Source organism: Sinocyclocheilus anshuiensis, unplaced genomic scaffold (genome assembly GCF_001515605.1).
Source record: "Sinocyclocheilus anshuiensis isolate Anshui unplaced genomic scaffold, SAMN03320099.WGS_v1.1 scaffold690, whole genome shotgun sequence".
In the NCBI taxonomy this organism is placed as follows: Eukaryota; Metazoa; Chordata; class Actinopteri; order Cypriniformes; family Cyprinidae; genus Sinocyclocheilus; species Sinocyclocheilus anshuiensis.
In genome coordinates, this window is record NW_015547715.1 from 531,682 (window position 1) to 558,652 (window position 26,971).

General features: G+C 36.6%; 1 protein-coding gene across 5 annotated transcripts; it reads left to right on the plus strand.

Moving 5' to 3' along the window:
- The first annotated feature begins 1,490 nt into the window (after positions 1-1,490).
- On the plus strand, positions 1,491-26,971 carry LOC107704159 (rabphilin-3A-like). Of its 5 annotated transcripts, none has more exons than XM_016507026.1 (17): positions 1,491-1,641; positions 13,030-13,167; positions 15,540-15,669; positions 16,036-16,119; positions 18,027-18,195; positions 18,349-18,387; positions 18,485-18,694; positions 20,455-20,607; positions 20,811-20,890; positions 21,020-21,094; positions 21,814-21,923; positions 22,185-22,311; positions 23,542-23,598; positions 23,886-24,037; positions 24,207-24,288; positions 24,472-24,568; positions 26,111-26,971. In XM_016507026.1, the coding sequence occupies exons 2-17, from the start codon at positions 13,043-13,045 to the stop codon at positions 26,242-26,244; spliced, it is 1,824 nt and encodes a 607-aa protein (XP_016362512.1). In that variant the 5' UTR covers positions 1,491-1,641; positions 13,030-13,042; the 3' UTR covers positions 26,245-26,971. The 5 variants fall into 5 exon arrangements, with proteins under 5 accessions (XP_016362512.1, XP_016362508.1, XP_016362511.1 ...); XM_016507022.1 differs by having other exon boundaries at positions 1,518-1,641; positions 18,482-18,694; XM_016507025.1 differs by having other exon boundaries at positions 1,518-1,641; positions 13,035-13,167; positions 18,482-18,694.

Consider the following 26,971-nt stretch of genomic DNA (forward strand, 5'->3'; position numbering starts at 1 on the left):
TCATTTCATTTGACCCCTGTACAGCAGGATCTCTGACCTGAGATCAGCACCTGAATGAAAGTATTACAGAGCGACTGTCATGTTGAGAGGAACCCGAACTACAATGGACATGTTTTAAACAGCAACAGGCAAGTTACAGTCACAAATGATCACACTTTCAGTATATGTGATGCAGTATCATTTCATTATTATTATTATTTATTTAATGTTATACTATTTATTCATATTTTGAATTAGCCATGGGTTATATAGTTAACTAAAACTAAAACCTTTACGTGAAATAAAAAAACAATTACTGAAATAAAGTATAACATTTCAGCTAGTTTTCTAATTTTGAACATTTCTCATTTTAAATTAGTTTAACTTTATGTATTAAAAAAAAAATGAATAAAAGCTATATAGACACACACACACACACAAACATACATACATACATATACATATATATATATATATACTATATATACATATAAACCTACTTCTAATGACAAAAACACCAATATTACTAAAACGTTAAAAATAATATGGAAATATAAAAATAAAACACTGATTCAAAATATTAATAAAATTATTTTAAAAATATTACAATTATTAAAATTATTATTATTAGTTAAATTTATAGTTTAGAATTGTTTCAGTTTTAGTAATTTTCAAAGGTGCTTTTGTAATTTTATTAAAAAATATATTTTTCATTTTATTTTTAGTCATTTTTTATTTGCTTTGTTTTAGTATTTTTTTAATGTGCTTTTGACATTTTCCTTAGTTTTTATACTATTCTTTTTTTTAGTATTAATATTTAATTGTTTTGTTTAATTTTATTTAGATTAATTTTATTTCAGTTTTTGTTCTAACAATTTTAGTACAACTTCAACTTTTTTAGTTTATAATCTAGTTTCTAGATTAAGCTTTTAACCTAATATTAGCATTTTATGTTATTTCAGCTTTATTTCAAGTAATGAAAAAAGATTAGCATTAGTTTTAGTAGTTGTTAACAATTGCAACACGTTATAATTTTATCACGTGTCCTTTCTGACATTATTTGGCTGTAATTCTAGGGTAATTTGCTTCAAAAACAATCACAAGGGGGCAGTAGAATCACATGAGGTCACACGGTCACTGAAGACTGTAATTTTGCTCAGTATTTATAATTATAACAAATTACAGCATAATTGGTCATTTCGAATGTGACCTTTTAAAAGTAATGAGCCGTGCTGAAAGATGGTGATTACTAAAGAAAAGAGTTCACGTGAGAAATCCAAACTGGATAACAAGATATATAAAAGATTATTGCTATATATGTGTGTGTGTGTGTAAATAACAGCAATAATGCAAAATGAGTTATGATATACAGGCCTACAGGAAGAAACGCGGGGCAGAAGGGGTGGATATAAAAAAAATTGTTGACACCACCATCATCATCATCATCTTCTTCTTCAGGTATGTGTGGTGTAAATGAATTGTGCTGTTTCTTTCTCATTGGATGGCGGCACAGCTCGGTCAGACAGGAGGGGCTGGGGGTTTGGCTTTTCTTCTCCCTAAAGACAGTATTAAAGCATCATTCCTGCATCACTGTGGAGGAGAAAGAAAGACAGAGAGACGCACATCTTCATCTGTGCTGCTGCTGAGCGCAGGAGGAGAGCGGTGAGTGGCTTCACATCACTGACAGCTTGCATCAACTCTTAAAATGCAACTCAGATATTCAGATATTGAATGATCATAATGTGCAGAGAGGCCTTGCATTTCATTGCATTTCAAGCATTTAGGTGAATGCATTGGGTCAGGAGGAGCTTTATGATTGTTATGCATGTCTGTAAAAGCTGTTTAGACTGGTCGTGGATCAGCTCTATTATTAGACATATGCATTGCAAATAGAAAGCAACACAGATGGCAGAGACATTCATGCATGTTGTGCAATTAATGTGGCGTGATTGGAACTGATTTTGAGTTAGTGGCACTCTTCTTTGGTGGAGTTTGGTCTGCTGGCTTGAATGTCTTTCTGGATGTTTTGATAAATTTCACATCAAGTTCATTGGGTTTTAGTTGCATGGTTTCAAATCTGCTTAGCTTCGAATGAGACAGCTCATCAAATAGTTGTGAACAGCTCTGAGGGCTTTTGAACAACATCCTCAAAAGGCTGCTGATGAGTGTGCGTTATGTAATGGGAAGGTGAGTTTTTTTTTTTTACTGGGCCGTGCTTTTGTGTGCGAGATGGGGATCTGACGGCATTCAGAGGCAATAAATGTTGCTTGACAGACACATCTACAAGTTTTTGAGTTTAAAAATAACCCTTTTTCTTTTGCACTTCAAAGCTTTGCAACATTTTAGAGTCCTTGATCAGAGTCAGACTCTGGAAATGTGCGTTTTTGTGGCTCGGGGCGCCACTGAAGAATAGGTCACGATTGGGGCCCATCCAGGTTTCTTGAATATAGCCATAGTCTAAACTCCAGCATTCTTTCAGCTCAGATCTTTCTCTAATTCCTCAACGCTTGACTGGCTGTGTGTGCGATTAGTGGCTTTCTTTGCTCTCAGCTACCCGAAGAGAGACGCACATCTTCATCTGTGCTGCTGCTGAGCGCAGGAGGAGAGCGGTGAGTGGCTTCACATCACTGACAGCTTGCATCAACTCTTAAAATGCAACTCAGATATTCAGATATTGAATGATCATAATGTGCAGAGAGGCCTTGCATTTCATTGCATTTCAAGCATTTAGGTGAATGCATTGGGTCAGGAGGAGCTTTATGATTGTTATGCATGTCTGTAAAAGCTGTTTAGACTGGTCGTGGATCAGCTCTATTATTAGACATATGCATTGCAAATAGAAAGCAACACAGATGGCAGAGACATTCATGCATGTTGTGCAATTAATGTGGCGTGATTGGAACTGATTTTGAGTTAGTGGCACTCTTCTTTGGTGGAGTTTGGTCTGCTGGCTTGAATGTCTTTCTGGATGTTTTGATAAATTTCACATCAAGTTCATTGGGTTTTAGTTGCATGGTTTCAAATCTGCTTAGCTTCGAATGAGACAGCTCATCAAATAGTTGTGAACAGCTCTGAGGGCTTTTGAACAACATCCTCAAAAGGCTGCTGATGAGTGTGCGTTATGTAATGGGAAGGTGAGTTTTTTTTTTTTACTGGGCCGTGCTTTTGTGTGCGAGATGGGGATCTGACGGCATTCAGAGGCAATAAATGTTGCTTGACAGACACATCTACAAGTTTTTGAGTTTAAAAATAACCCTTTTTCTTTTGCACTTCAAAGCTTTGCAACATTTTAGAGTCCTTGATCAGAGTCAGACTCTGGAAATGTGCGTTTTTGTGGCTCGGGGCGCCACTGAAGAATAGGTCACGATTGGGGCCCATCCAGGTTTCTTGAATATAGCCATAGTCTAAACTCCAGCATTCTTTCAGCTCAGATCTTTCTCTAATTCCTCAACGCTTGACTGGCTGTGTGTGCGATTAGTGGCTTTCTTTGCTCTCAGCTACCCGATCTGAAAACACATAGCTTATAGAGCATGGCTGTTGACACTTTACAAGACTTAATGGCAGCTTCCACTTCCTCAAGACGAGATGCTGAAAATTAAATGTACTCTATGGTTAAACTGATCACTAGTAATAAGTATTAACCCTGTGAATCCTGACATATGAAATAATAGTCCAAAAAAATCATTTTATTTGAAATGGAACAGTTTATTGGACATTTAGGCAAAAATTCTTGCATGTGTTTTTTGTTGAGCATCATATTTGATACATCAGGCATTAATGGCTCATAACAGTTTGATAATAGTGAAACATCTCAGTTTTATTTAGAGGTCCAGACTGAGCAAAAATATGCAATTTGGTGCAGATGCTGATATTTATATGGACAAAAAGTAAGATGAAATTCTGACAGATTATAATGTAAATCAACGAGATCTTTATAACCGCATAGCAGATACTTACATAAAATGATATGAAACTTCTTTTCACTTTATATCTTCAATAATATGTCTTACTTAGTAAGATGATATTTAAATGATCAAAATATATAATGCAATGCAATACAATGATGATTGAGAGATGAACAAATAAACGCTCCTATATTTGAGACTCACATTAAAACATGATTTTCTTTAAAAAAGTAAGATAATCAAGTAAACCTATGCTGCTTTAGTCCAGTAAGTGTTCGTCTTGCAATATTACTAACAATATCAAAGTTATTCTTACATTTACTTTATAAAAATCAGTAAAGATTTCACAGCAAAAACACTTGAGCTGAAGGTGGACGTTTGTACAATTATACTAAAAGACCTTTTACTTGCTACAAATGCAAGTTTTGATCATTTAGAGGCTTTAGAAATGTGCATATCAAATATGATACAGTAGTTTATAGGGTTAATAATACCCACGTTTGGTGGCAAAGAAATTAGTTTTTGCAGTAATAATGATGCATCATTTCTGGCATCTAGCTCTTGTTTTCTCTCAGTGGTCAGGTGAAGCCTTTGGTATATCCTCTGTGGACGCTGCCTTCACCATATAAGAAGAGACGTGGTGGGCTATAGCATTAATGAAATAGTGAAGAAGCAGCTGTGCTCTTTCCTACTGCAGACAGATGGCCATCATGCACCCGGGTATAAAGCTCCTGTGCATTAATTGTAGGCATAAAAACATGAAATGGCATTTGCAGTGTTTTCCTTCCATAATGTGACAAACAAGATATTCATACAGGAATACATTCAGGGCAAGATTTGGTTTTACCAATCAGGAATTGATTAGACTGTGGTTTCTGGTGACGTCAGTCAAAGCAGAGCAAGTTGACATTTTGAGGAAAACAGGATTGGATTGGACATAGTTTTAATAAAAATGTATAAACTTAATGTGTTGCATACTTGTCAGTCATACATAAATGAAACCTGTACAAAAACAGGCAATATTTCTGCACTCAAAAAATCATGGCATGGTTTATTATTAACTATTTGCATCTATTTGATTTTATTTAAATAATATAAAAAAAAATTCATTTGGAAAACAATTTGATTATTTCAGATAGAAAGTATGAACATGGTAAAAATATGGCTAACTGTGAAACAAGCTATATTCAGTTAGTTAAAATGTATGAAATTAAAACAATTGATTTATTTATTGATGATAAATATATAAACCTGGTTATTATATATTTAAAATACATTTTTATTAGTGCTATTACAGAAATCTGACCTGGTTCCTTTATGTATTACTGACAAATATGCATCACATTAAGTTTATTAGTTTATGTTAAAACTGTGTAATTCAAAAGGGTGGAATTTTTATAATATTCTTGCAAATATAAATATTCAAATACATAAATCTCAAATGTAGGCTTAAATATTTTCAGTACAACACTACACCGTTCACAATAAGACCAGAAACATTGATTAAGAAGGTAAAAAGGGTCCATTTTGATTTCTCTTGACATTAACATTCTCCTTTTCCTCTCTAATCAGAACTGCAAAGGGCCCGAAACCGAGCCTTGAGGTACACTGCTCGCTTTTCTGAGGGCTGCATGGAAAATATCTCTCCTGTAGAATTCATTGGGTGTTCAAAGGCATGTAAAATTAAGGGTAACCCTATTTGACAGTCCACACTCAGCTCTTCATGGATTTAACACTGTTCTGCATCCGTTAACTCAAAGGGAGACCCATCAAAATGGTGGTAAATGGATAAACTTGTTGGGGTTCTCAGTAAGCCGGTAAGCCACTTCTTACCAGTGAAGCTCTTGATGTCTAGAGTAGGTGGATGATCTTGTGTGTGCTGATGCTGATGTTGTGTTAGTGTGCATTCTGTGACAAGAGAAACGGCCGTGTGTTTGTTACAGGAATACGTTAAGTAGGTCAGATACAGTGTATCAAGGCTTCTTAAAATTTTATGCATGCACTTTCAGTGACAGCATCACGGTAGTGATGTATCAGAAATGTCCCATGCAACCACCATCCTTCTTGTCTTGCTGCAGAGCATGCATTAAATGCTTTTATAAATCAAGTATTAACCCTGCAAAATCTGACACATGAAATAATAGTTGGAGGAATCCAATTATTTGAAATGGAACAGTTTATTGAAATTTTAAGTATTAAAAAAACTAAAAAGGAGTTAAAAACTCAGTTTTATTCAGAGGCCCAAACTGAGCAAAAATTTGTAATTTGGTGCAGTTGTTGATATTTAGATTACCATAAAGACAGATGAAATTCCGCAGATATTTACATAAAATTATATAAATATCAGTTGTCGCTATTTATCTCCCAATAATGTCTTAGTAAGATGATACTTAAAAGCTTAGTTTTATGATCAAAACATGTAATGCAATGCTGATTGAGAGATGAACAAATAAACATTTCTCAAAAGCTTGATGATCAAATGTAATACTCACATTTAAACATGATTAAAAAAAAGATGTATGGATAATCATATAAACCAAAGTTGCTTCAGTAAGTGTTCATCTTGAAATATTACTGACAATATCAAAGTTATTCTCATGTTTACTTTATAAAAATCAGATTTCACAGCAAAAAGACATGAGCTGAAGGTGGACGTTTTCACAATTATTCTGAAAGGCCTTTTACAATCTAAAAAACGTGAGCTATCTATCGTTTATCAGGCTACAGAAGTTTTGTTCAGCAAAGTTTTGATCATGTTAGAGGCCTTAGAAATTTGCATATCAAATATGATACAGTAGGCTTTATAGGGTTAAGTGGCGTGTATGCAGGTTTGTATGATATACATTGAGATAATTGACAGCCTTCCTTTTTTGTTTCCTTCTAAACAATCTTATCACCTCTGTTTCCTGTTTTTTTGGCTTCGTTAGAATCCATTTTTCCAGGTCGCTGGGCCTTTTGCAGTGGACATGCACACAGACACACACTTGCACATGTGCTGTAAAACCCCTTAGAGGAGCACATTGTATTGTGAAGCTAAAACGCCTTAGTTTCTTTTTACTTCGCTTCAATTTGTGGAGTGTTTTTCCGTGGGCTAGTGACGCTTCTCCCGCTCGGCGGCTGCTGATGAATTCCAAGTGACATGGGTTTTTCTCTTGGCTGCGTGGCGAGGCAAACCTGGCATCGCTGTATTCCGGAGCCGCTTGCTGAACGCACCTTTGCTTTCCTGAAAGCTTCTTAACACCTGATTTATTGGATATGTTCGCAGAGCAGTCAATGTACATTTTGTAAATAGGTTTTTTGGACATTTTATTAAAAGTAAAGAGATGAAAAATGAGAAATGATTTGGAGAAGAGGGTGAAAAGTCAAACTGGATTTGAATCCTCACCTCCAATATGAGAAACACGGCTTAATGCATCTGGAGCTTAATGCCAAGTGTGCATTGTGATTTTTTTTTTTTTTTTTTAAAGCAGTGTTATTTTAATGTCTTTGATATACTATTATAGTTTTAAAATATTTTATATGGGTCAAAGATGTTAAGATGTCCACATCAAAAGAAATTTACAAAAGTGATTTTATGTCCATAGAAAGCACATTAAATGTAAGTAAAGTGTCTACTTTTAAGGTTTCAAATAAGTTTTTGGAGGATAAAATGTCAAAATTTGGTTGAAATAATGTTACATTGTCATTCAGTGTAACACAATATTTATGTAAAAATTCAAACAACATGCTTATTCTGACGTGCACATATTAAAATATATAAAGGAATAAGGGAGCATATTAAATTTTATTGTGTTTTAAATGAGTAAAAAATTCTTACTGACAAATGGGCAAAACCTAGTGGTCAGCGGCAGGCGTGCATGTACGCCAGTGCGTCGCAGTCCACCGAGCCTGTGCCCAGCCTGGAAGACATCAGCTGCAACACCTGGACGGGCGTCTCACCTTACGCCGGCTGCTCGGTGACCACCATGCAGCAGATGGAGCGACTGCCCTACCAGCACTTCTCAGCTCACTTCACCTCAGGACCCCTCATGTCCAGATTAAGCGGCGTCGCGGGCCACGCCTCACCGCAGCTGGGAGACACTCATGCCATGTACCAGGGTTCCATGTCCCATCAGTCACTGGGCCGCCAATGTAGTCCAAGTGCGGGAATCCAGTCTCCGACTGCCGGCCTGCAGGGCAACGAGTACTTGTACACTCACAGTATACCTCGCACCCTGTCTCCGCACCAATACCACGCCGTGCACAGCGTAAGCATCATGCCCGACTGGAATGAGGGCAGCTAACTGGATTCTCTTGAGCAGCGTATGAGGCCCCAACATGGAGGAGAGGCGCTTTCCTGCGTATTTATAACTTGTGAGAGTTTGCTGCGTAGGCGACTTAACAGCAAACAGTTCAGTTCAGATGGCTGACGCAGCAATGAATGTCTCAGTGTTTGAGCAGGACAGTAACACGAGACATATATTTGCATGACGCTGACTGTATATCAGGGACAAAGAACTTTTCCCCTTTCATGCAAGGACAAATGCACAAGGATGCCAACCTTTTATTAAAAAAGAAAAAGGTGACAGTAATTGAGGAAACCAATCCAGTTTTATAATTGTTTTTTCTAGGGATGCAAAACGATTAAATCGCGATTAATCGCATTCAAAATAAAAGTTTATGTTTACATACTATATGTGTGTGTACTGTGTATATTTATTATGTACATATAAACACACACACATGTATATATTAAGGAAAAATTTTAGATTTATATATAAAATATTTATAAATAAATTATATACAAGTATATATACATACAAATATTTAAAAAATATATATACATGGGTCAAAGACGTTAAGATGTCCGCATCAAAAGAAATTTCCAAAGTTATTTTATGTCCATAGAAAGCACATTAAATGTAAGTAAAGTGTCAACTTTTAAGGTTTCAGATACGTTTGTTGGAGGATACAATGTTAAAATTTGATTGAAATAATGTTACATTGTCATTCGGTGTAACACATTATTTATGTAAAAATTCAAACCACATGCTTATTCTGATGTGTACATATTAAAATATATAAATGAATAAGGGAGCATATTAAATTTTATTGTGTTTTAAATGAGTAAAAAATTCTTACTGACAAATGGGCAAAACCTAGGATAGTGGCAAATTTTTAACATTTTAATTTTAATAAACTAATTAGTATTTGGGGTGAAAGTAATTAGTCTTTTAATATGTCATAAATTGATTTTTGTTGTAAATATGCCTGACAAGATTGTTACACTGAATGACATTTTAGTGGGTCTCTTCTGTAAATCAGGGAAAAATGTATGATATAAATTTTTGCTCAGAAAAACAAAAACAAAATTGCAATTAAATTAAACAAAAAAACTTTTAAATTTTTTTGGGAACAACAACAACAATTTAAAGCAATATTACACTTATTGTTTTTATGCTGAAACCCTTTTTTGTCTTTGACCCATATAAGATTTAGTTTATTTTCTCTTTTCATTTTCAGTTTTAGTATTTAGTAATTTTGTTATGTTTCCGTCATTTGTATTTATTATTTATTTATTTAGCTGTTTTAGTACTTCAATTGAAAGCAAATGCCTTGGCAACACTGTATGTAAACACTGTCAAATTAAAACAAATAAACGGGGCTGCATGATAATTGTGATATAGCTTAGTACAATTATCAAATCTATGATGTGCTGGGTGTTTCTGAGTGAAGCACAGCACATATATTACGCATTATTATTTATTGTATTAACTTTTTTGGTACTTTTTTATCATTTGCAATAATAATTGTAATTTATAACCGTAATATATTTCTCTTTATTTTTTTATTAGAGTTAAAACATACTTCTACTAATAACATTTTATTCAATTATGTAAGACTTTAGTATTATTCGACATTAAAGAAATGAACGTGCAAATGCGTTATTCAATAATTGAAATATTAACTTAAAATCGTATAAATATTACAGATAATTTGAATGGTTTTGGCTGACTAAAAAAAGTTTAGGAAACCCTATTTTACAGGAACAATAAATACGTTTGGAGCAACATGAGGGAGAGCAAATAAGTTTGAACAGGACCAGGGTTGCCAAATATACACACAATGTATTCAAATTACAAAAAGACGCAAACAACAGCACTTTACATGATTAAGCATCTAAGCAAACCATGCGTAAAACTTCTTTTGGTCCACTAATTCGTCTTTGATATGATAACACTGACAGGTTTGTGTAAAGACCGAGCTTTAATGAGTTTACACCAGCATATCTCTCTGTTTACCAGCCACTCGATAAATAACAGCCCCAATTAATCCCAGCATCTCATTATCCCACATCTCATTAACCTGCATTCTGCTTGAAGTGAGATGTATTTAAATACTGTGTTCTGGAAGGTTGTGAAGAAATGGAGCAGGGATGGAGGAGAGCAGGTGTTTTTGCTAAGGGCGGCTGGTGGTTAGGGGTCTATAAGCCACAAGGCATATATAAATCACAGCACAATAGCTCACTAGAGTGTATTATAGGTAATAATATCAGCCGCGCTGGAACAGCTGAGGTTATAGATTGTGGATGTGTGCAAGGATGTTGGCAACCTCAGGAAGGTGTAGAAAAGAAGCAGCGTTTGCCAAATCCAGGATTGCTGACATCGCTGATCAAACTCGGTATCGTGTGCCAAATGCCTCATCTGGTTCCAGAGCGCAATGATGTGGCTTTAGGTTTTAATATGTGAAATCACTTTGCTAATGAAGCTCTGTTGGCTTGTAGTTCTTCAGTGGTTCTTTGCAGCATCTTAGGTTCCTCAGTGAACCCTCTTCTTACGCTGCACAAGCTCTTTATTGGCATTGATGGTTTCATGAAGAACATCCGTAAAACCTTTCCATCGCACAAAAGGGTCTTTAGTGGAAAAAAGTTATTTAGATCATTAAAATGTTCTTTGCAATCTTAAAAATAAAGGTTCTTTATTGGCATCAATGGTTCCATGAAGACGGTGACCTTTATTTTTAAGACTCTCTATGGGTTATTTGATTATTATAAATGTTCATGATGTTTCACTCTTACAAAAAAACACTTCGAAAAGGGTTTCATAGAACCATGATGCCATAAACAACCATTTTTTGGTTTCAGTTAACAGTTCTTGAAAGAACATTTTTTCTTAAGTGTGAAGAATTTTTTTCCATTATAAAGAATGTTTTGTCCAATGGAAACATTGCATGGATGTTAAATGTTCTTTATGGAATCATCAGTGCCAATAAAGAAGCTGTAACCTTTTAACAGCGCATATAGTTATTTGAAGATTATAAATGTTCTTGATGTTTCGTTATACACTCTTAAAAAATAAAGCTTCCAAAAGGTGGATTTCACAGTGATGCCACAGAAGAACCATTTTTGGTTCCCTAAGGAACCTTTCAGTGAACAGTTCTTAAAAGAACCATTTTTTTAGTGTGAAGAACATTATAATTACCTAAAGAACCTTTTTCCACCATAAAGAACCTATTGTGGAATGAAAAGATTTCATGGATGTTAAATGTTCTTTATAGAACCATTGATTCCAATAAAGAACCTTTATTTTTAAGAGTGTAGGTGCTTCAGATCAGTGATTTCTGGGTTCTTTAAAGCACCAAAATATAGATGTTTTACTAAATATTCTCGCATAGCATCAAGCTGTTTTTTTTAAAGACTGTTTAGTTTCATGTAAGAAGATTTAGTGCATTTGTATAAAACTCACCCAAAGATTTACGCAGCTGTGCTAGCTTTTTATGCGACTTTCTGGATTTCATGGCTCATTGATATTGAATTCGCTTTAGCCATTAATACAATAATGCAATCAATGTCCTTAATGTCCCAGCATAGAAAATGACATTTAGGGCACATTGATGCACTGCCCCCAACAACTGACCCTACCAGAAAGACATGCTCTTGATCTATTGTAGTCTGTGACAAAGGGTTTCTGCAGGTCTTAATTCACCCTTCCACAAATTAGAGCCTTAAAAAAGTCTTAAATCAGAGCTGAAGGTCTTAAATTCCTAAAGTCATGGCCTTAAATGTCGCATGCATTGCAAAAAATGAATATCTTCCTTAGCATTTTTTGTCTTGTTTTCCAATACAAACATCTAAACATCCTTAAATCAAGATATATTTAATTGAGAAGGAAAGTGTGGACATGAAGACTGATTTATTTTCTAACAAAATACAAATATATATCAATAGGGTGTGAAAACTTTTTCCGTTTGAAAAGGTAATTTTTCTGACACCACTGGCAGCTCTGTCTTTAAAAGGCTTAAATTTACCTTCAAAACCTGCAGAAACCCTGTAAATACTGGTTCAGCTGTAGATCCAAATGCCTCCCTTTATTGTTCCATCAATGCGTATCTCTGTCTGCATTGAATGTTATTTGTATATAGTTTAGTTTAGAATTGCAAGCATTTACATTCAAGTGCAAGGCTGACGTTTTTGTCAGCGTCAGCATTTCCGTTTAAATCCAAGCAGGGTTTTCAAGCAGCTAATGCAAACACATTTGATTTTTGATGCACATTTCAGTGGAGCCTTCGAAGATCCAGCAGGCCGTTGGAGACGCGTGTTCATACGTGATAGACTTGCTTTCTATGGAAACGGCTGATGAGATGAATAGTGACAGCGCTGGTGAGCGTGTGATGTAATTTCTGATCATCACTCTCCCTCTATTTCCCCTTTACTCGGTCTCCGTGTCCTCCTCTTCTTTTCAGCCCCAGATGGCAATCAGTCATGTCCTCCGTCACCTCGACATTTTCAATCAGCGGTTCGAGCGTCTCTGTGGGGACGGAATAGAATTTGCCCAACACGCCGGAAAGAGCAGTGCATCGACTCATTAATGATATGACATGCTCTAATGTCAAAAGGCACCGAGCAGATTTTACTTTCGCTGGAGATAAAGCGCAAAACAGCTGTTGTAATTGCTCTACCTTTGAAAATTATTTCCTGACCGATGCGTCTCCGTATGTGCAGCACGGTGTTCCTCTAAAATCCCCTCTGTTGGTTGATTGTGATTGGGTAATCATACGGACAAATGGGGCTGCTGGGAGCTTTTGGTCATATATTTAAGCATTCGGTGCTGCAGATTTGTTTGGCTGTGCGCTGGGTGTAATTGACTATTGTGCTTGTGTGCTTTAGGACAGGCTGCGAGATGTACGGCAAGCAGATGGAGTCCGCCGCTGATATCGAGGAGCTGACGGACGAGGAGAAAGAAATTATAAATGGCGTGCTGGCGAGAGCCAAGATGATGGAGGCCATGGAGCAAGAGAGGATTGGGTGAGACATTGACTTGAAGTCGTGCTGTTGTTCTGCTCAATCACCTTTATTTCTGTTGCGCTTTATACAATACAGATTGTTTCAATGCTGATTCATAGTAAGAAACAGGAAAAATAACAGAATCAATGATGCAAACTTCTTCAAATATGAGACAAATTCAAACCCTGCTGTAAAGTGGCTCTAAAGAGACATTTTTTTTTAGTTCAGGTCAGTTCATTGTTGATTCAGTTCAGTTCAATAACAGTGTCAATGATGCAAAATCCATCCATTATGAAACAAATTCAGTTCAGCTAAAAAGCAGCTCTACAGAAGACAACAGTGTCATTATTCAGCTCAATTTACAGCTAAACTCAAAGACACCAGTGAGATTAAATGGAGAATGAACAAAAGGTCCCGTACAAGTTTCAGAAGAGATATCAGTAAAGCGCAGGACACACCAAGCTGATGGTCGCCAATGTCGAGTGGTTTTATAGCGTCTGAACTTTTTTTTAGTTCCACGCCGGCTCTAGTCGGACGCCGTCAGCTGTTTTTCAGCCGATTCTGCATGTCGAATCGGTGCCGGAGCTCGTCGGCGAGAAAGAGAACTCCGATTGGCTAGTCAGCTTAGCGAATGAGCGCACGAGAAAAAACTGAACTGACGAAAGCAAACCAATAACGGCGTACAGAGGAAACGCACAGACACTTGTTTGTTTCTTTCTTTATCCACAAGACGACGACCAAGGGCTGACAATGCCAAAGTCAGAGATCTCAGTGTGAACATTTCTCATCAGATTCTTCTCAGATCGAAATCTCTATCCTCATATTCATTTTGTAGCTTTATACTCCTACTGTATGTCAGTTATTGACTCATTTGTGTCTTTTTATCTGTCCCAAGAAATATTAAGAGTAACAACTGAGACAACCTTGATATTTTAGGTAAAGTAAATCATAATGGAGAGCTCCATTAGGTCTCTTCAGATAAAAAAAGAGCCATGTTTATGCAATGAAATGTTCCTCTGCTCATAGTAGGAAAGAAAAAGCACGAATTATTATAACTTTATTGTCTCAACTGTCTGTTGTAGATAGCAATAAGATTAAATGGAGACCAAATGGAGACTTTGCTGACTTTCCTCTTTCTTAGCGTTTGTTTTACACTGTCCATGGTTTTTTTTTTAAGTTCTCTGTCTCAATAATTGTCTAATTTGTGTCCATTTTTATTCCTCATAAGGCGTTTTAGGGGAAACATCTGAGATGAAGTTGATACTTTTGGTAAAGAAAATCATAATAGAGCACTCCATTAAGTCTCTGTTAATGTCTGTGCAATTAAATATTCCTCTGTCCAAGAAAAACTGTCCCAAATGTCTGTTTCAAAGAGTAATACAATCAAACAAGAGACCCGATGTCTGAAGCTTCTTGCTTGTTTGGTTTTGTTTTATGTTGTCCACATGATTTATTTTTAGCTCCCTACTCCTATTATATGTGTCATTTGTGTCCATTTTTATTCCTCATATGGCATGACACCTGGAACAAAGTTGATATCAAAAGTTGGGGTTTGAAATACAATCAATATTCAGCAATATTATCGACTTAATGCACTGACACTATTGGATGAGAACAAAATTTTAACCGCATTTGAAGCTGAATAATGACACCAACTTTGCAACATTTAGAGTTATTCAACTGAACTGATTCAACATTGAATTAAATTGAGTTGAATAATGACACTATTGTCTTCTATAGAGCTGCTTTACAGCTAAACTTGATTTCATTTCATAATTGCTGAATTTGATAACATTAGCACTATTAGTTTCCTGTTTATTAATGTGAAGCTGCCTTGAAGCAATCTGTACTGTATAAATAAATGACTTGACTTGAAACTTGTGTAATTTCTGAAAAGAAACGCATTTAACTTTTTCCGAACACTCTGTCTTCCATTGGTTGACCAAACAGGTTTTCATAGAAACGTATTATCCTCCGGGTCACATATGCTATCACATTATCGCACACAGGACTGGACTCAGTAGCTCCTGTAGCAAAAGCAATACTGTCCAACACCTGAGACCCCTGTGACAGAGGGACAAAATCATCGGTTTACAGTTTCCTCTCATTCCGCAGAGCAGTTCAGCCCAGGCACATCTGTCCAAGTGATTGAGAAACCGGGTGTGCTTAAGCTTTTTTACAAGCCAAGAGCCAGCCGAGGAATGTACTGCAAGAAATGTATAGTGCTAACTAGACAAGAACTGCCTACTTTCTCATTCTCTCTCTCTCTTTCTCAGCACTTTGCTTGCGAAACGTCTTAACTCACAGTTCTTTACATCAATACATTACAATAACGACTTGCTGGAGGGGCGGAAGTGTGCTGATGTTATACTTGGTCGTTTTTCGTCCCGCAGGCGTCTGGTAAATCGCCTGGACAGCATGAAGCGGACGGCCTGCGGTGACGGCTACTCGCGTTGTTTACTCTGCAGCCAGCAGTTCGGCCTGGCGGGCGTCAGCGCGGTCGTGTGCGCAGAGTGTAAAAAGGTAGACATGCATTCGCCAAGCCTTTGACCTCATGCAATTTTCTAATGCATGCCGAGCACTTCTTCCCTTAACGATTGTCCAGAAATAGCCAAGCAGAAATGAATGAGCGATATGCACTTATCTTTATTATGCCCTGCCCATTACTGAGCCACGTGTGCATTTGAGAGGGAAGCCAATCAGTCTGCATGATCGAAAATAATGACACGGTCACAATGCATATGCCTGTCTTTTGCGATGCATGACCCAAAGATCAATAAACTGTTTATTGACCCCAGAGGGGATGTTTAGTGTGTGGCTGTTTTTAGTGATGGAACTTAATGCCATCTGAGCAGCCTCCTGAGGCCTGTTTATGTTTCACCCCCACAGAACATGTGCACTAAGTGTGGCGTTCAAAGCATCAGTCATTCCAGTCCAATATGGCTGTGCAAAATCTGCAGCGAGCACAAAGAGGTGAGATGCATGGAGGCATATCTGAATTGTGTTAGAGCAATAATAGTTCAGCCAAAACCTAAAATTGTCATCATTTTGATGTTCTTTCCACACTAACGGAGAATTTTGCAGCTTATCCTTTTCAGACAATTCATTGTGACCATGACTTTCAAGCTCCAAAAAGCGCCATAAAAGCATCATTAAAGTAGTCCATGTGACATGTGCGCTAAAATCCAAGTCTTCTGAAGTCATATGACAGCTTTGTATGAGAAACTAATTTAAGTCGTTTATTTATTTATGCAGCTCTTAAATCTCGAATTGCCTTTTGACGTGTTGTATCAAGTTTGATGATGTTGATGCAGTGTTATTTTAGACATACTATTATAGTTTTTGTTAATAGTTTGAATTAGATTTTATTTTTAAAGATTCTTTTGGCAATTTATTTTTAGTTAGTTTTAGTGATTTTGTTGTTTTTTAATTATGTCTATATAGAATTTATTACATTTTATTTAGTTATTTTAGTACTTAAACTAAACAAAAGTGATAAATGTTGCCTTGGCAACAATTTTATGTAATTTTATAAAATAGATTTTTTTTTTTAAGTAATTATTTTTTTTATATATATATATATATTTTTTATATTTTGTTTTATTTAACAATATTAATCCTGGTATGTTGTAACCAAAAATGGTGCACTGATTTGAATATGCAAAATCAGAAAAGCACAAGTCATATGGATTAGTGCTTTTTATCACTGTGATCACTATAAACTGTAATTTTACGGAAATAAGTTGCATAAATATATATATATATATATATATATAAAAAAAAAAATCCCAAAATTGTTCTTTCATACTATATGAAAAAAATGACAGCATTTTGATTTGAAACAACATGAGAGACATTTCCTGTTTGGGTGAATTATTCATTAAACTTGATATGGAAAAGGGTGTGCTTTAAAAAAAGTGTTTGTTTATGCATATCTGCACTTACCTGGCATTGATGAGATCCTTTGTTTTGACGGCTGAGCAGACTTTGCGATGCGTATGCAGCGATGTGCATGTCTGATTGAACAAATCCATTTCTACAACATTTTTAAATCAACTCCTAAAAAAATTATAAATAATACTTCACTGGCTGCACAGAATAATTATTCTGTGTGTTTCTCAGAGATATAAATAGACAGGATAGTTCAGCACCTCCAACTTTCACAGACACTTTGTGATAAGATGATTCATCCTTTTGACGATGTAGGTCTCGATTAGTTTGGTTGTCAGACGGGGTCAGTAGCAGCAGGAGATGTGACTCTCTTTAATGCAACAAGATCGTGAAACCCGAATCCCATTTGCGTTTAATCCACTGAGTCGCTGACATTTTACTTCATAACACCAGGGCAGAATTGAGTTCCTGCATTTTCATATTCCAGCCATTCCAGCTCCCAGCTGATGCTTATTTGGATGGCAATTGGCTGAGATGAGATTCACAGGAGCTGTAGAAGAAAACATAGTAACATGTAATGCAGCATTGTTTTTGCAGTTACCTGGGTAGCATAGCAATCCATCCTATTTTTCAGAGTCTATGAATTCTAGCTAATGCTGTAGCTCCTGAGATTCAATTGGGTTTGAAATTGCTTCGCTTTTTTGTAACTTTAAAGCGTATCAAATTACTTGGAGCTTGGAAAGTGGAACAGCAAAGATGGAGAAACAAATCTGCAAAAAAGGCTGATTCTTAAATGAAATTTACATTTCCGTCTTTGGCTGTAGTCTGCTTTAGGCCAAAATTAGTTTAGCAGACTCTTACAATTCACTCACACATGCAACAGTTTGCTAAACTGAGCACAAATGTATGTTATTAGTGGCGAATTAGAATAAATCGGTGCACTAAAACTCCATCATGGTTGCCAAATGATCATTTATTCTTTCCCAAAGATGCTGAAACGGTCTGGTGCCTGGTTTTTCAAAGGTTTACCACAACAGATTTTACCCGCTCCTTTACCGATCTCTAATAATAGAGAGCTCAGAACCACCAGCGCACCAGCTTCAACCAATCCATCAACCGATCGAGAGTCTTCAGTATCTTCACGGCCAAAAAACAGAGGTAAACTCTACAGTTTCAGTATTGCTTTGCATTGGAATAATTCCTAATGACAAATTCTCAGTACCATGTGGTTTTTTTAATGTATTCGCACTAGGCATGGGTAATAGGTTTTCATAAATCATGGTTGAAAGAAACTGCTTTATTTCCATTCAGAGAGCATGCAGGTCACCGGCAGAGAGCGGCAGATATCTGGTAAGTGTCCTGCATTTCAATAACACTTAATATCACTAGGAGGAAATGAGGCTTACGATTGCAGTATCATTTTCCCGTTTTCTCCCGTGCTCAGCAGAAATGATGCCCCCTAAACGAGGCGAGCATTCTGTCTTATCCCAAAGAGCCCTAGAAGAAGACAGAGGTAGACAGTCTATGAGCAGGAGCACAGTTCAGTCTGACGTCGCCGTGGAAGGACAAACTTACTCACCTGTGGTGAAGAGAGAAGTACCGGTTATGAGCTCCAAACCTCCGATGTCCACCTTTTCCACGACTCCCATACAAAAAGGTGAGAGAACTCATGTAATATACACATAGCATAGGCAGTAATGGTTCAGGAATGGGAATATTATAAAAGTGTATGTGTCCTTTGATTGCACTGTGGTTCAGGGGCCTTGTTAATAAAACGCACATACGATAGGATTTGATCCTAAATTCCATGGATTTCATTCTATGTCAGAATTCAGGAGCAAATAGGTATTTAAAAAGGCAATAACTGACACCACTTTTGGTTATGACACACCAGGGTTATTATCGTTAAATAAAACAAAAACAAAAAGAAAAAACATTTCCATTACTTGAAATAAATGGGATAGTTCATCAAAAAAATGAAAATTCTATCATCATAGTATGAAAATAAAAAAATACCATGGAAGTCAATGGCTACCATCAACTGCTGGTTACCAGCATTCTTCAAAATATATATTATATATATGTTGTGTTCAGCAGAAGATGGAATCTCAGACAGGTTTGGAATAAGTGGAGGGTGAGTAAATAATGACAACATTTTAATTTTGGGGCAAACTATCCCTTTAATATTATGTTATGTGCAAATAAGCAACTGCTTAGTGATAATCACGTCACTGCAATTAATTCAGTAATTATAATATATTATAAAATATGATTTCCTGGAAAAAATAAGATTTACAAAATTATATAAAATTATACCAAATTTTATATATATATATATATATACACACACACACACACACACACACACAACTTTGTCTATTGAAATGTGAAGATAAATAGACAATCATAACATGCATTTATATTGTTATATGTGACCCTGGACCACAAAACCAGTCTTAAGTCGCTTAAGACTGGTTTTGATTAAGTCGTGGGGTATATTTGTAGCAATAGCCAAAAATACATTGTATGGGTCAAAATTATAGATTTTTCTTTTATGCCAAAAACCATTAGGATATTAAGTAAAGATCATGTTCCATTAAGATATTTAGTAAATTTCCTACTGTAAATATATTAAAACTTAATTTTTGATTAGTAATATGCATTGCTAAGAACTTCATTTGAACAGCTTTAAAGATGATTTTCTCAATATTTAGATTTTTTTGCACCCTCAGATTCCAGATTTTCAAATAGTTGTATCTCGGCCAAATATTGTCCGATCCTAACAAACCATATACATCAATGGAGAGCTTATTTATTCATCTTTCAGATGATGTATAAATCTCAATTTCGAAAAATTGACCCCTATTTTTTTTTATATCGGCGAGATGCGGTTGTTTTTTTTGGGTTTTGTGGTCCAGGGTCACATATGTGCAAATGAACAACTGCTTTGCGATATGTCACTGACATGAATTCATTAGGTGGAGCTGATGTGCTTGTTCCCTTTGAGTTTAAATTTAAGATGGACTGTGATTTATAAAGGAACTGTTTTTGTGCATGTTTCAGAAAGTGACGAACGTTCACATTTAGGAACATTCTGTGGACGTCTTCTAAATGTTGTAGGTTTGAATCCCGCAAGCTTTTGATTCGTCGCCATTGTGCCCTTGATCAAGACGCTTAACCTTAGATTGCTCCAGTGGGATTGATCCAATAATAAGCACACTGCAGATTGCTTCGGTTAAAAGCATCAGCTAAATGGCTTCTTCTTACAGTTGGTTGATGCATCTGGAGTTATCGATCTGGATGTGATTACTGTGTTTCCTTACTTAATTGTTTTTAGTATTACACTGTAGGAATTGCACATTTTGCTACCCCACAATCAGCGCAATAAGAGCACATGTCACTTGGTACGAATTCTAGATCCTGTGAGTCGATCGGAGGCCAGGGCACCACCTGCTATGCAGACCGACGCTTGTTTGCCAGCTGCCAACAGCGTTCCCGCTTCACGCCAGCCACCACCCCCCACTGCAGAGGATGAAGAGGACGCCAACAGCTATGACTCTGACGATGCCAGTAAGATGCTAATTTGCACTGACATATGGACATGTTTGTACCCCATGGGAACCACACAGAACAAAATGGTTTACCGTGCAAGTCTTGCATCACAGATTGCATAAAATCAGCAGAAGTGTGCTTGAAGACGGCATTGAAGTGAGACTGTTATTCTTCGGTGTCAGATTATTCATGCCTTTGACACGATTTTGTCCACTTTCCAGCCACTCTGGGCATGTTGGAGTTCAGTCTGCTCTACGAGGAGGAGAAAAACGAACTGCAGTGCAATATAATCAAAGCAAAGGTATTGTCTTTCTTCCCTAGAACAGGCGGTTTTGATGCAATCTATTTTTGCACTGGAAAAATGTTTCTGAAGGATCACGTCTCGATGTGTTTAACTGCTAACCATGCAATTATTCCATCTTTGGTGAAGGGTCTCAAGCCCATGGACTCCAATGGTCTGGCTGATCCTTATGTGAAACTGCACTTGCTTCCAGGAGCCAGTAAGGTAGTGGTCTTTAAAAGAAATCCTGCTAATGGTAAATATCACTAGCTATGTTTACATGCAACCAAATAAGCCGTTAGTAATCAGATTGATGGCTCAATGGGATTGAAAAATCTTCATGTAAGCACCTCAGTTAATCCAACTGAGCTTGATCTGGGTGAGATTTCGATCAGATTGGAAGAGGTTATGTAGACGTGAAATAATTCAATCAACAGGAAAAAAAATTGAAGCGCGTATAAGTTTGAATCTGACAATTTTCTCAATTCAGAATATAGCTTGTGCACATGTGCAGTGCTATACTTTACATTTTATTAACATTTTTAGTCTTACTGGTCAGTGGATAAGACTGTATATTTACTAAATATTTGCTAAAAAGCTCTTCAGACATATACATCAACTTAATTTTTAGATATGTTTAGAAATAAACAATTATACTCAAGTTAGCTCTGATGACATTATAGCAATGGCTTTCTCCGTTTTTATTCTGAATGCATGTAATGCACATGTAAACGAATATGTGAATTGGATTGCAAAGTTTAGCATTCCTAAAAACGGTACTTTCAGAATCTAAAATTGAGATTGGATTCTTTCCAACTGATGAAAATTAGTGCATGCAAGCATACCTACTGCTATTTACCTGCAACATGAAGCTGTACAAGTAGTTGTAGAAATTGTAAACTCTCAGAATGTGATGGATACATGATATTTTGTCGATCTCTCAGTCTAACAAGCTAAGAACAAAGACGATTCTTACCACCTTGAACCCTGTGTGGAACGAGACCCTTGTTTATCATGGCATCACTAATGAAGACATGCAGAAAAAGACTCTCAGGTAAAACCAGCTTTACTGTATTTAATGCACTGAGGTAAATGAATGGGCAACATAATGCTAATTGTTTACAATTCTCCTTCCTCAGTTATTTGCATGATGGAATGAGCTGACTGTTGCATTTTCTTCCATTGCATTTACAACTTAAAGATTCTTGGAGAGCCTCACTGATATATTCGGTTAGAATAGTTTGCAGTGGACTTAATTAAAGCCGTGACATTTCCCAGAGTGGAAAGGGTCAGCATCCGCATTGTTCCCTGGCAGGCTTTCAGTCAGTGATGAGGACAAGTTCGGCCATAATGAGTTTATCGGCGAGACGCGGGTGGTCTTGAAAAAACTGAAGCTGAACCAGAAGAAGACCTACAATGTGTGTCTTGAGAGAGTGATTCCGGTAAGCTGAAGGGGACAGTAAAACGTTTTGTAGAAAGTTTATTGTTATGGGGTCATTCCTACACTTTGTTATTTGGACTTAGCAGGTTTGTTAAAAAATTTATTTTTTAGTCTTATCAGAGGGAGAAAATGTAGTATAACCTAATAATCCTGACCAAATATTTCACACGTGGTCTAGGAAATTTGTCCCATTGACATTTTTACAATACAATGTGCGTTTTAACGTTTTAAGCTAATGCAGAATCTGTTTTTGGGGAGTTTATCATTCCATCACTTGCTCACCAGTGGATCCTCTGCAGTGAATGGGTGCCGTCAGAATGAGAGTCCAAACAGCTGATAAAAACATCACAATAATCCACACCACTCCAGTCCATCAGTTAACGGCTTGTGAAGTGAAAATCTGTGTGTTTCTAAGAAACAAATCTATCATTAAGGCGTTTTTAATTTCAAACCGGTGCTTCTGGCTATAAAAAATGATGTCTTGTGAAGTGAAAAACTGTGTGTCTGTAAAAATCAAATCCATCAAGATGTTCTTCAAATGAACTTCAAATCACTATGGAGTCCATAATCTATAATAATGGTTTCTTCAGTGAAAAGCCGTCTTGTCAGAATCAGGAGAGGAATATGCATAGCTCAAGCACTGTTTAGCAAAAGCGAAAACCGAGTTGCAATACAGTTCTAAACAAATACATCGGTGGATTTTGATGCGAGAGGACAACAGGGGATGGACTTTTTTTTACTGGAGGAAAACACCAGACTTTTATTTTGGCCAAAAGCGACATTTTTAAGTAAAAAATGCTTTAATAATAAATTTGTTTCTTACAAACGTGCAGCTTTTCACGTCACATTAACTGATGGACTGGAGTGGTGTGGATTACTTGTGATGTTTTTATCAGCTGTTTGGACTCTCATTCTGACGGCACCCATTCACTGCAGAGGATATGTTACTTCTATTTCAAAATAGTTAAGAAAACATGATTGGGGACATGGGAATTTGTCAAGTGCTTTTTTAAATGATTATTTTTAGGTTAGGTACTAATCATGAATTTGTGTTGAATGGGGTACATTTATGCATGGGAAACCATGTGGCATGCTTTTACAAGAAATGGATTACCATTTCTTGTAAAATATGCAGTATTGTTTCATGGGGACATAAAATCCAAACTGTAGAAATGACCCAGTTTGACTTTGCATTGTATTGAATTGACTGTGTTTAACACCTGGTACGCAGGTGAGACGTACTGCTGGCGCAGGTGCATCTCGTGGCATGGCGCTCTATGAGGAGGAGGTAACTGCATCATACATTGTGTGAATTAAATATGAAAATAAATACTTGCAACACTGTGTTCCCAAGAGAGCATTATCATTATCGTCTTTTGAGATTCTGGATGGTAACTATCATCATTGTGCTGTTGCGTAAGGCATTTAACCTCCGTTTCTCCTTGTTGAACTGAACCTGTACACCTGTGTGCATAATAAGTCATCTTGTTAAATGGTTCAGCTAAATGACTGATCTGTTAATTAGTGTCTACAAGAAGATACATGGGTTTACTCATCTTTTGTGTGGCTTTGTAGTTGAAGGACGATGAAGAGGGAGGGGAGAGGGGACGTATCCTGATTTCTCTCACCTACAACAGCCAGCAGAGTCGTCTGATTGTGGGTGTAGTTCGATGTGCTCATCTGGCAGCAATGGACGCGAATGGCTATTCGGACCCCTTTGTAAAGATGCAAGTATACAACAATCTAATAAAAAGCTCCAAAAAGCACTTCATAAAGTGTAATTAAAATGTTCTCTGTAAGAAGAATAATTTGCTTGGTGGAATTGTTTTGTGACAGTCATTACGCTCATTTAACACGCTGGGTTTTGTGTCTCTGAATTTTCATGCTATTTTTCAGTTCCTTGAAGCCTGACATGGGAAAGAAAGCAAAGTATAAAACTCCGATCAAGAAGAAGACACTTAACCCTGAGTTTAATGAGGTACTCCTTCTTTCTGTCTGTGGCGCTATAACCTGCAGTGAACAGTGAGCATCTTGACGCACTCGACACTGACGTGACACCATGACAGTGCTTTAATACGCTCTGACACTATAATAAAAGGAAGTTTTTTTTTTAGAATATATCTTATGAAATGGACCTGTCATGGTTTTTTTGTGATTTCAGGAGTTCAGCTATGAAGTCAAGCATGCTGAACTGGCAAAGAAGACTTTGGACATCTCTGTCTGGGATTATGACATGGGAAAATCTAACGATTTCATAGGTGAGAAATATATATGTGACCCTGGACCACAAAACCAGTCTTTGGGGTATATTTGTAGCAATAGCCAAAAATACATTGTATGGGTAAAAATTATCGATTTTTCTTTTATGCCAAAAATATCTATACTATACAAACCATACATCAACGGAGAGCTTATTTATTCAGCTTTCAGATGATGTATAAATCTCAATTTCGAGGGTCACACATATATATGTATATATGCTCTCTCTCTCTCTCTCTCTACACACACACACACACACACACATATATATATATATATATATATTTGTGATGTGTATAAAGCCCAAGACCCAAAACATGCTAAATTGGACAACACACAAAAAAAAAATTAATTGTCAATTTAAAGGAATAGTTCACCCAAAAATGAAAATTTGCTCACCTTCAGGCCATCCAAGATGTAGATGTGTTTGTATCTTCATCAGAACAGATTTGGAGAAACTTGCTCAGCAATGGATGCTCTGCAGTGAATGGGTGCCGTCAGAATGAGAGTCCAAACAGCTGATAAAAACATCACAATAATCCACACCACTCCAGTCCATCAGTTAACGCCTTGTGAAGCCAGAAGCTGCGTGTTTGTAAGAAACAAATCCATCATTAAGATGTTTTTAACTTCAAATGTGTGCTTCTGGCCAAAATACGAGTCCTCTATCCAGTCATCTCGTCTGAATCAGGAGAGAAATATGCACAGATCAATCACCATTTACAAGCCAAAACAGTCCAAAACAACAGTTCTAAACAAATATGTAGGTGGATTTTGATTTGAGAGGACAACAGGGGATGAACTTTTCACTGGAGGAAGTGTTATTATGGATTATGGACTTGTATTTTGGGTAGAAGTGAAGGTTTAAGGGGTCATGTGATGTTGCTAAAAATAACATTATTTTGTGTATTTGGTGTAATGAAATGTGTTTATGCAGGTTAAATCCATCATTAAGATGTTTTTAACTTCAAATGTGTGCTTCTGGCCAAAATACGAGTCCTCTATCCAGTCATCTCGTCTGAATCAGGAGAGAAATATGCACAGATCAATCACCATTTACAAGCCAAAACAGTCCAAAACAACAGTTCTAAACAAATATGTAGGTGGATTTTGATTTGAGAGGACAACAGGGGATGAACTTTTCACTGGAGGAAGTGTTATTATGGATTATGGACTTGTATTTTGGCCAGAAGCAACAGTTTGAAGTTAAAAAAAGCCTTAATGATGGATTTGTTTCTTACAAACCTGCAGCTTTTCATTTCACAAGATGTTAACTGATGGACTGGAGTGGTGTGGATTACTTGTGGATTATTGTGATGTTTTTATCAGCTGTTTGGACTCTCATTCTGACGGCACCCATTCACTGCAGAGGATCCACTGCTGAGCAAGTGATGCAATGCTACATTTCTCCAAATCTGTTTTGATGAAGATACAAACTCATCTACATCTTGGATGGCCTGAAGGTGAGTACATTTTAAGGTGAAGGCCTGAAGGTGAGTACAACTATTCCTTTAAGCTTTTCGTGTGTCTCTTCCGCACAGGTGGATGCCAGCTTGGTATCACCGCTAAGGGCGAATGTCTGAAGCACTGGTATGAATGTCTGAAGAACAAGGACAAGAAGATCGAACGCTGGCATGTTCTGTTGAATCAAAACAACACTGAGGCTGATGACTGAGGTGTCGTATCTCCAAATATGACAGTATACGGTTCCATCTTCCAAACAAAGTAATCTCGCTTCCAAGCTCGAACTGCTGATAATGTTTACTTTCGATTCTTTGTCTTTGCTCTCCTGAAACCCTGTGATGAGCTATAGTTGTCCAACTGAGAAAAACCTAGAAAACCCAGTTTTTGTTTTTTGGTGGGAAAAAGACAAGTGTATGATATTTTTTCACTCAGTAAATGCCTTAAAGAACAAAACCTAATGAATACAGATGTGACGCAAATATATTAGTCATTAAACCCTGCAACCAAATCTACTCAAGGACACTGGGAAAAAAATGGACTTTACTCATGTAAAACTAGTTCTTTAAGTAAAATAGCATGTGAAATGCTATTGTACACACTATTGTTTGGCATTTGAAATATACGCTGTCCTTGCATATGTCTTTTATTCGTTTATGTTTCAATCAGTATGTCACAGATGAGAAAGACTGTGTAAAATAAATTGTGACTATAAAGTTTAGAAAAGTATTAGAGTTGTATCCAGTAAATGGCAGGTTGTCCAAGTTCAATATTGCATCAACTACATATGGAAATGTCCTGTTGTAATGTGCATGGAATTAATGGACGTGTTCCCTAATTATACGGCATTATCATTGTGTTGTTTGAATTTATTTCTGTAACATGTTTACAGTTATGAAAATGGTGTTGTTAATTCACAATACCCAATAAAGTGTTCTCAG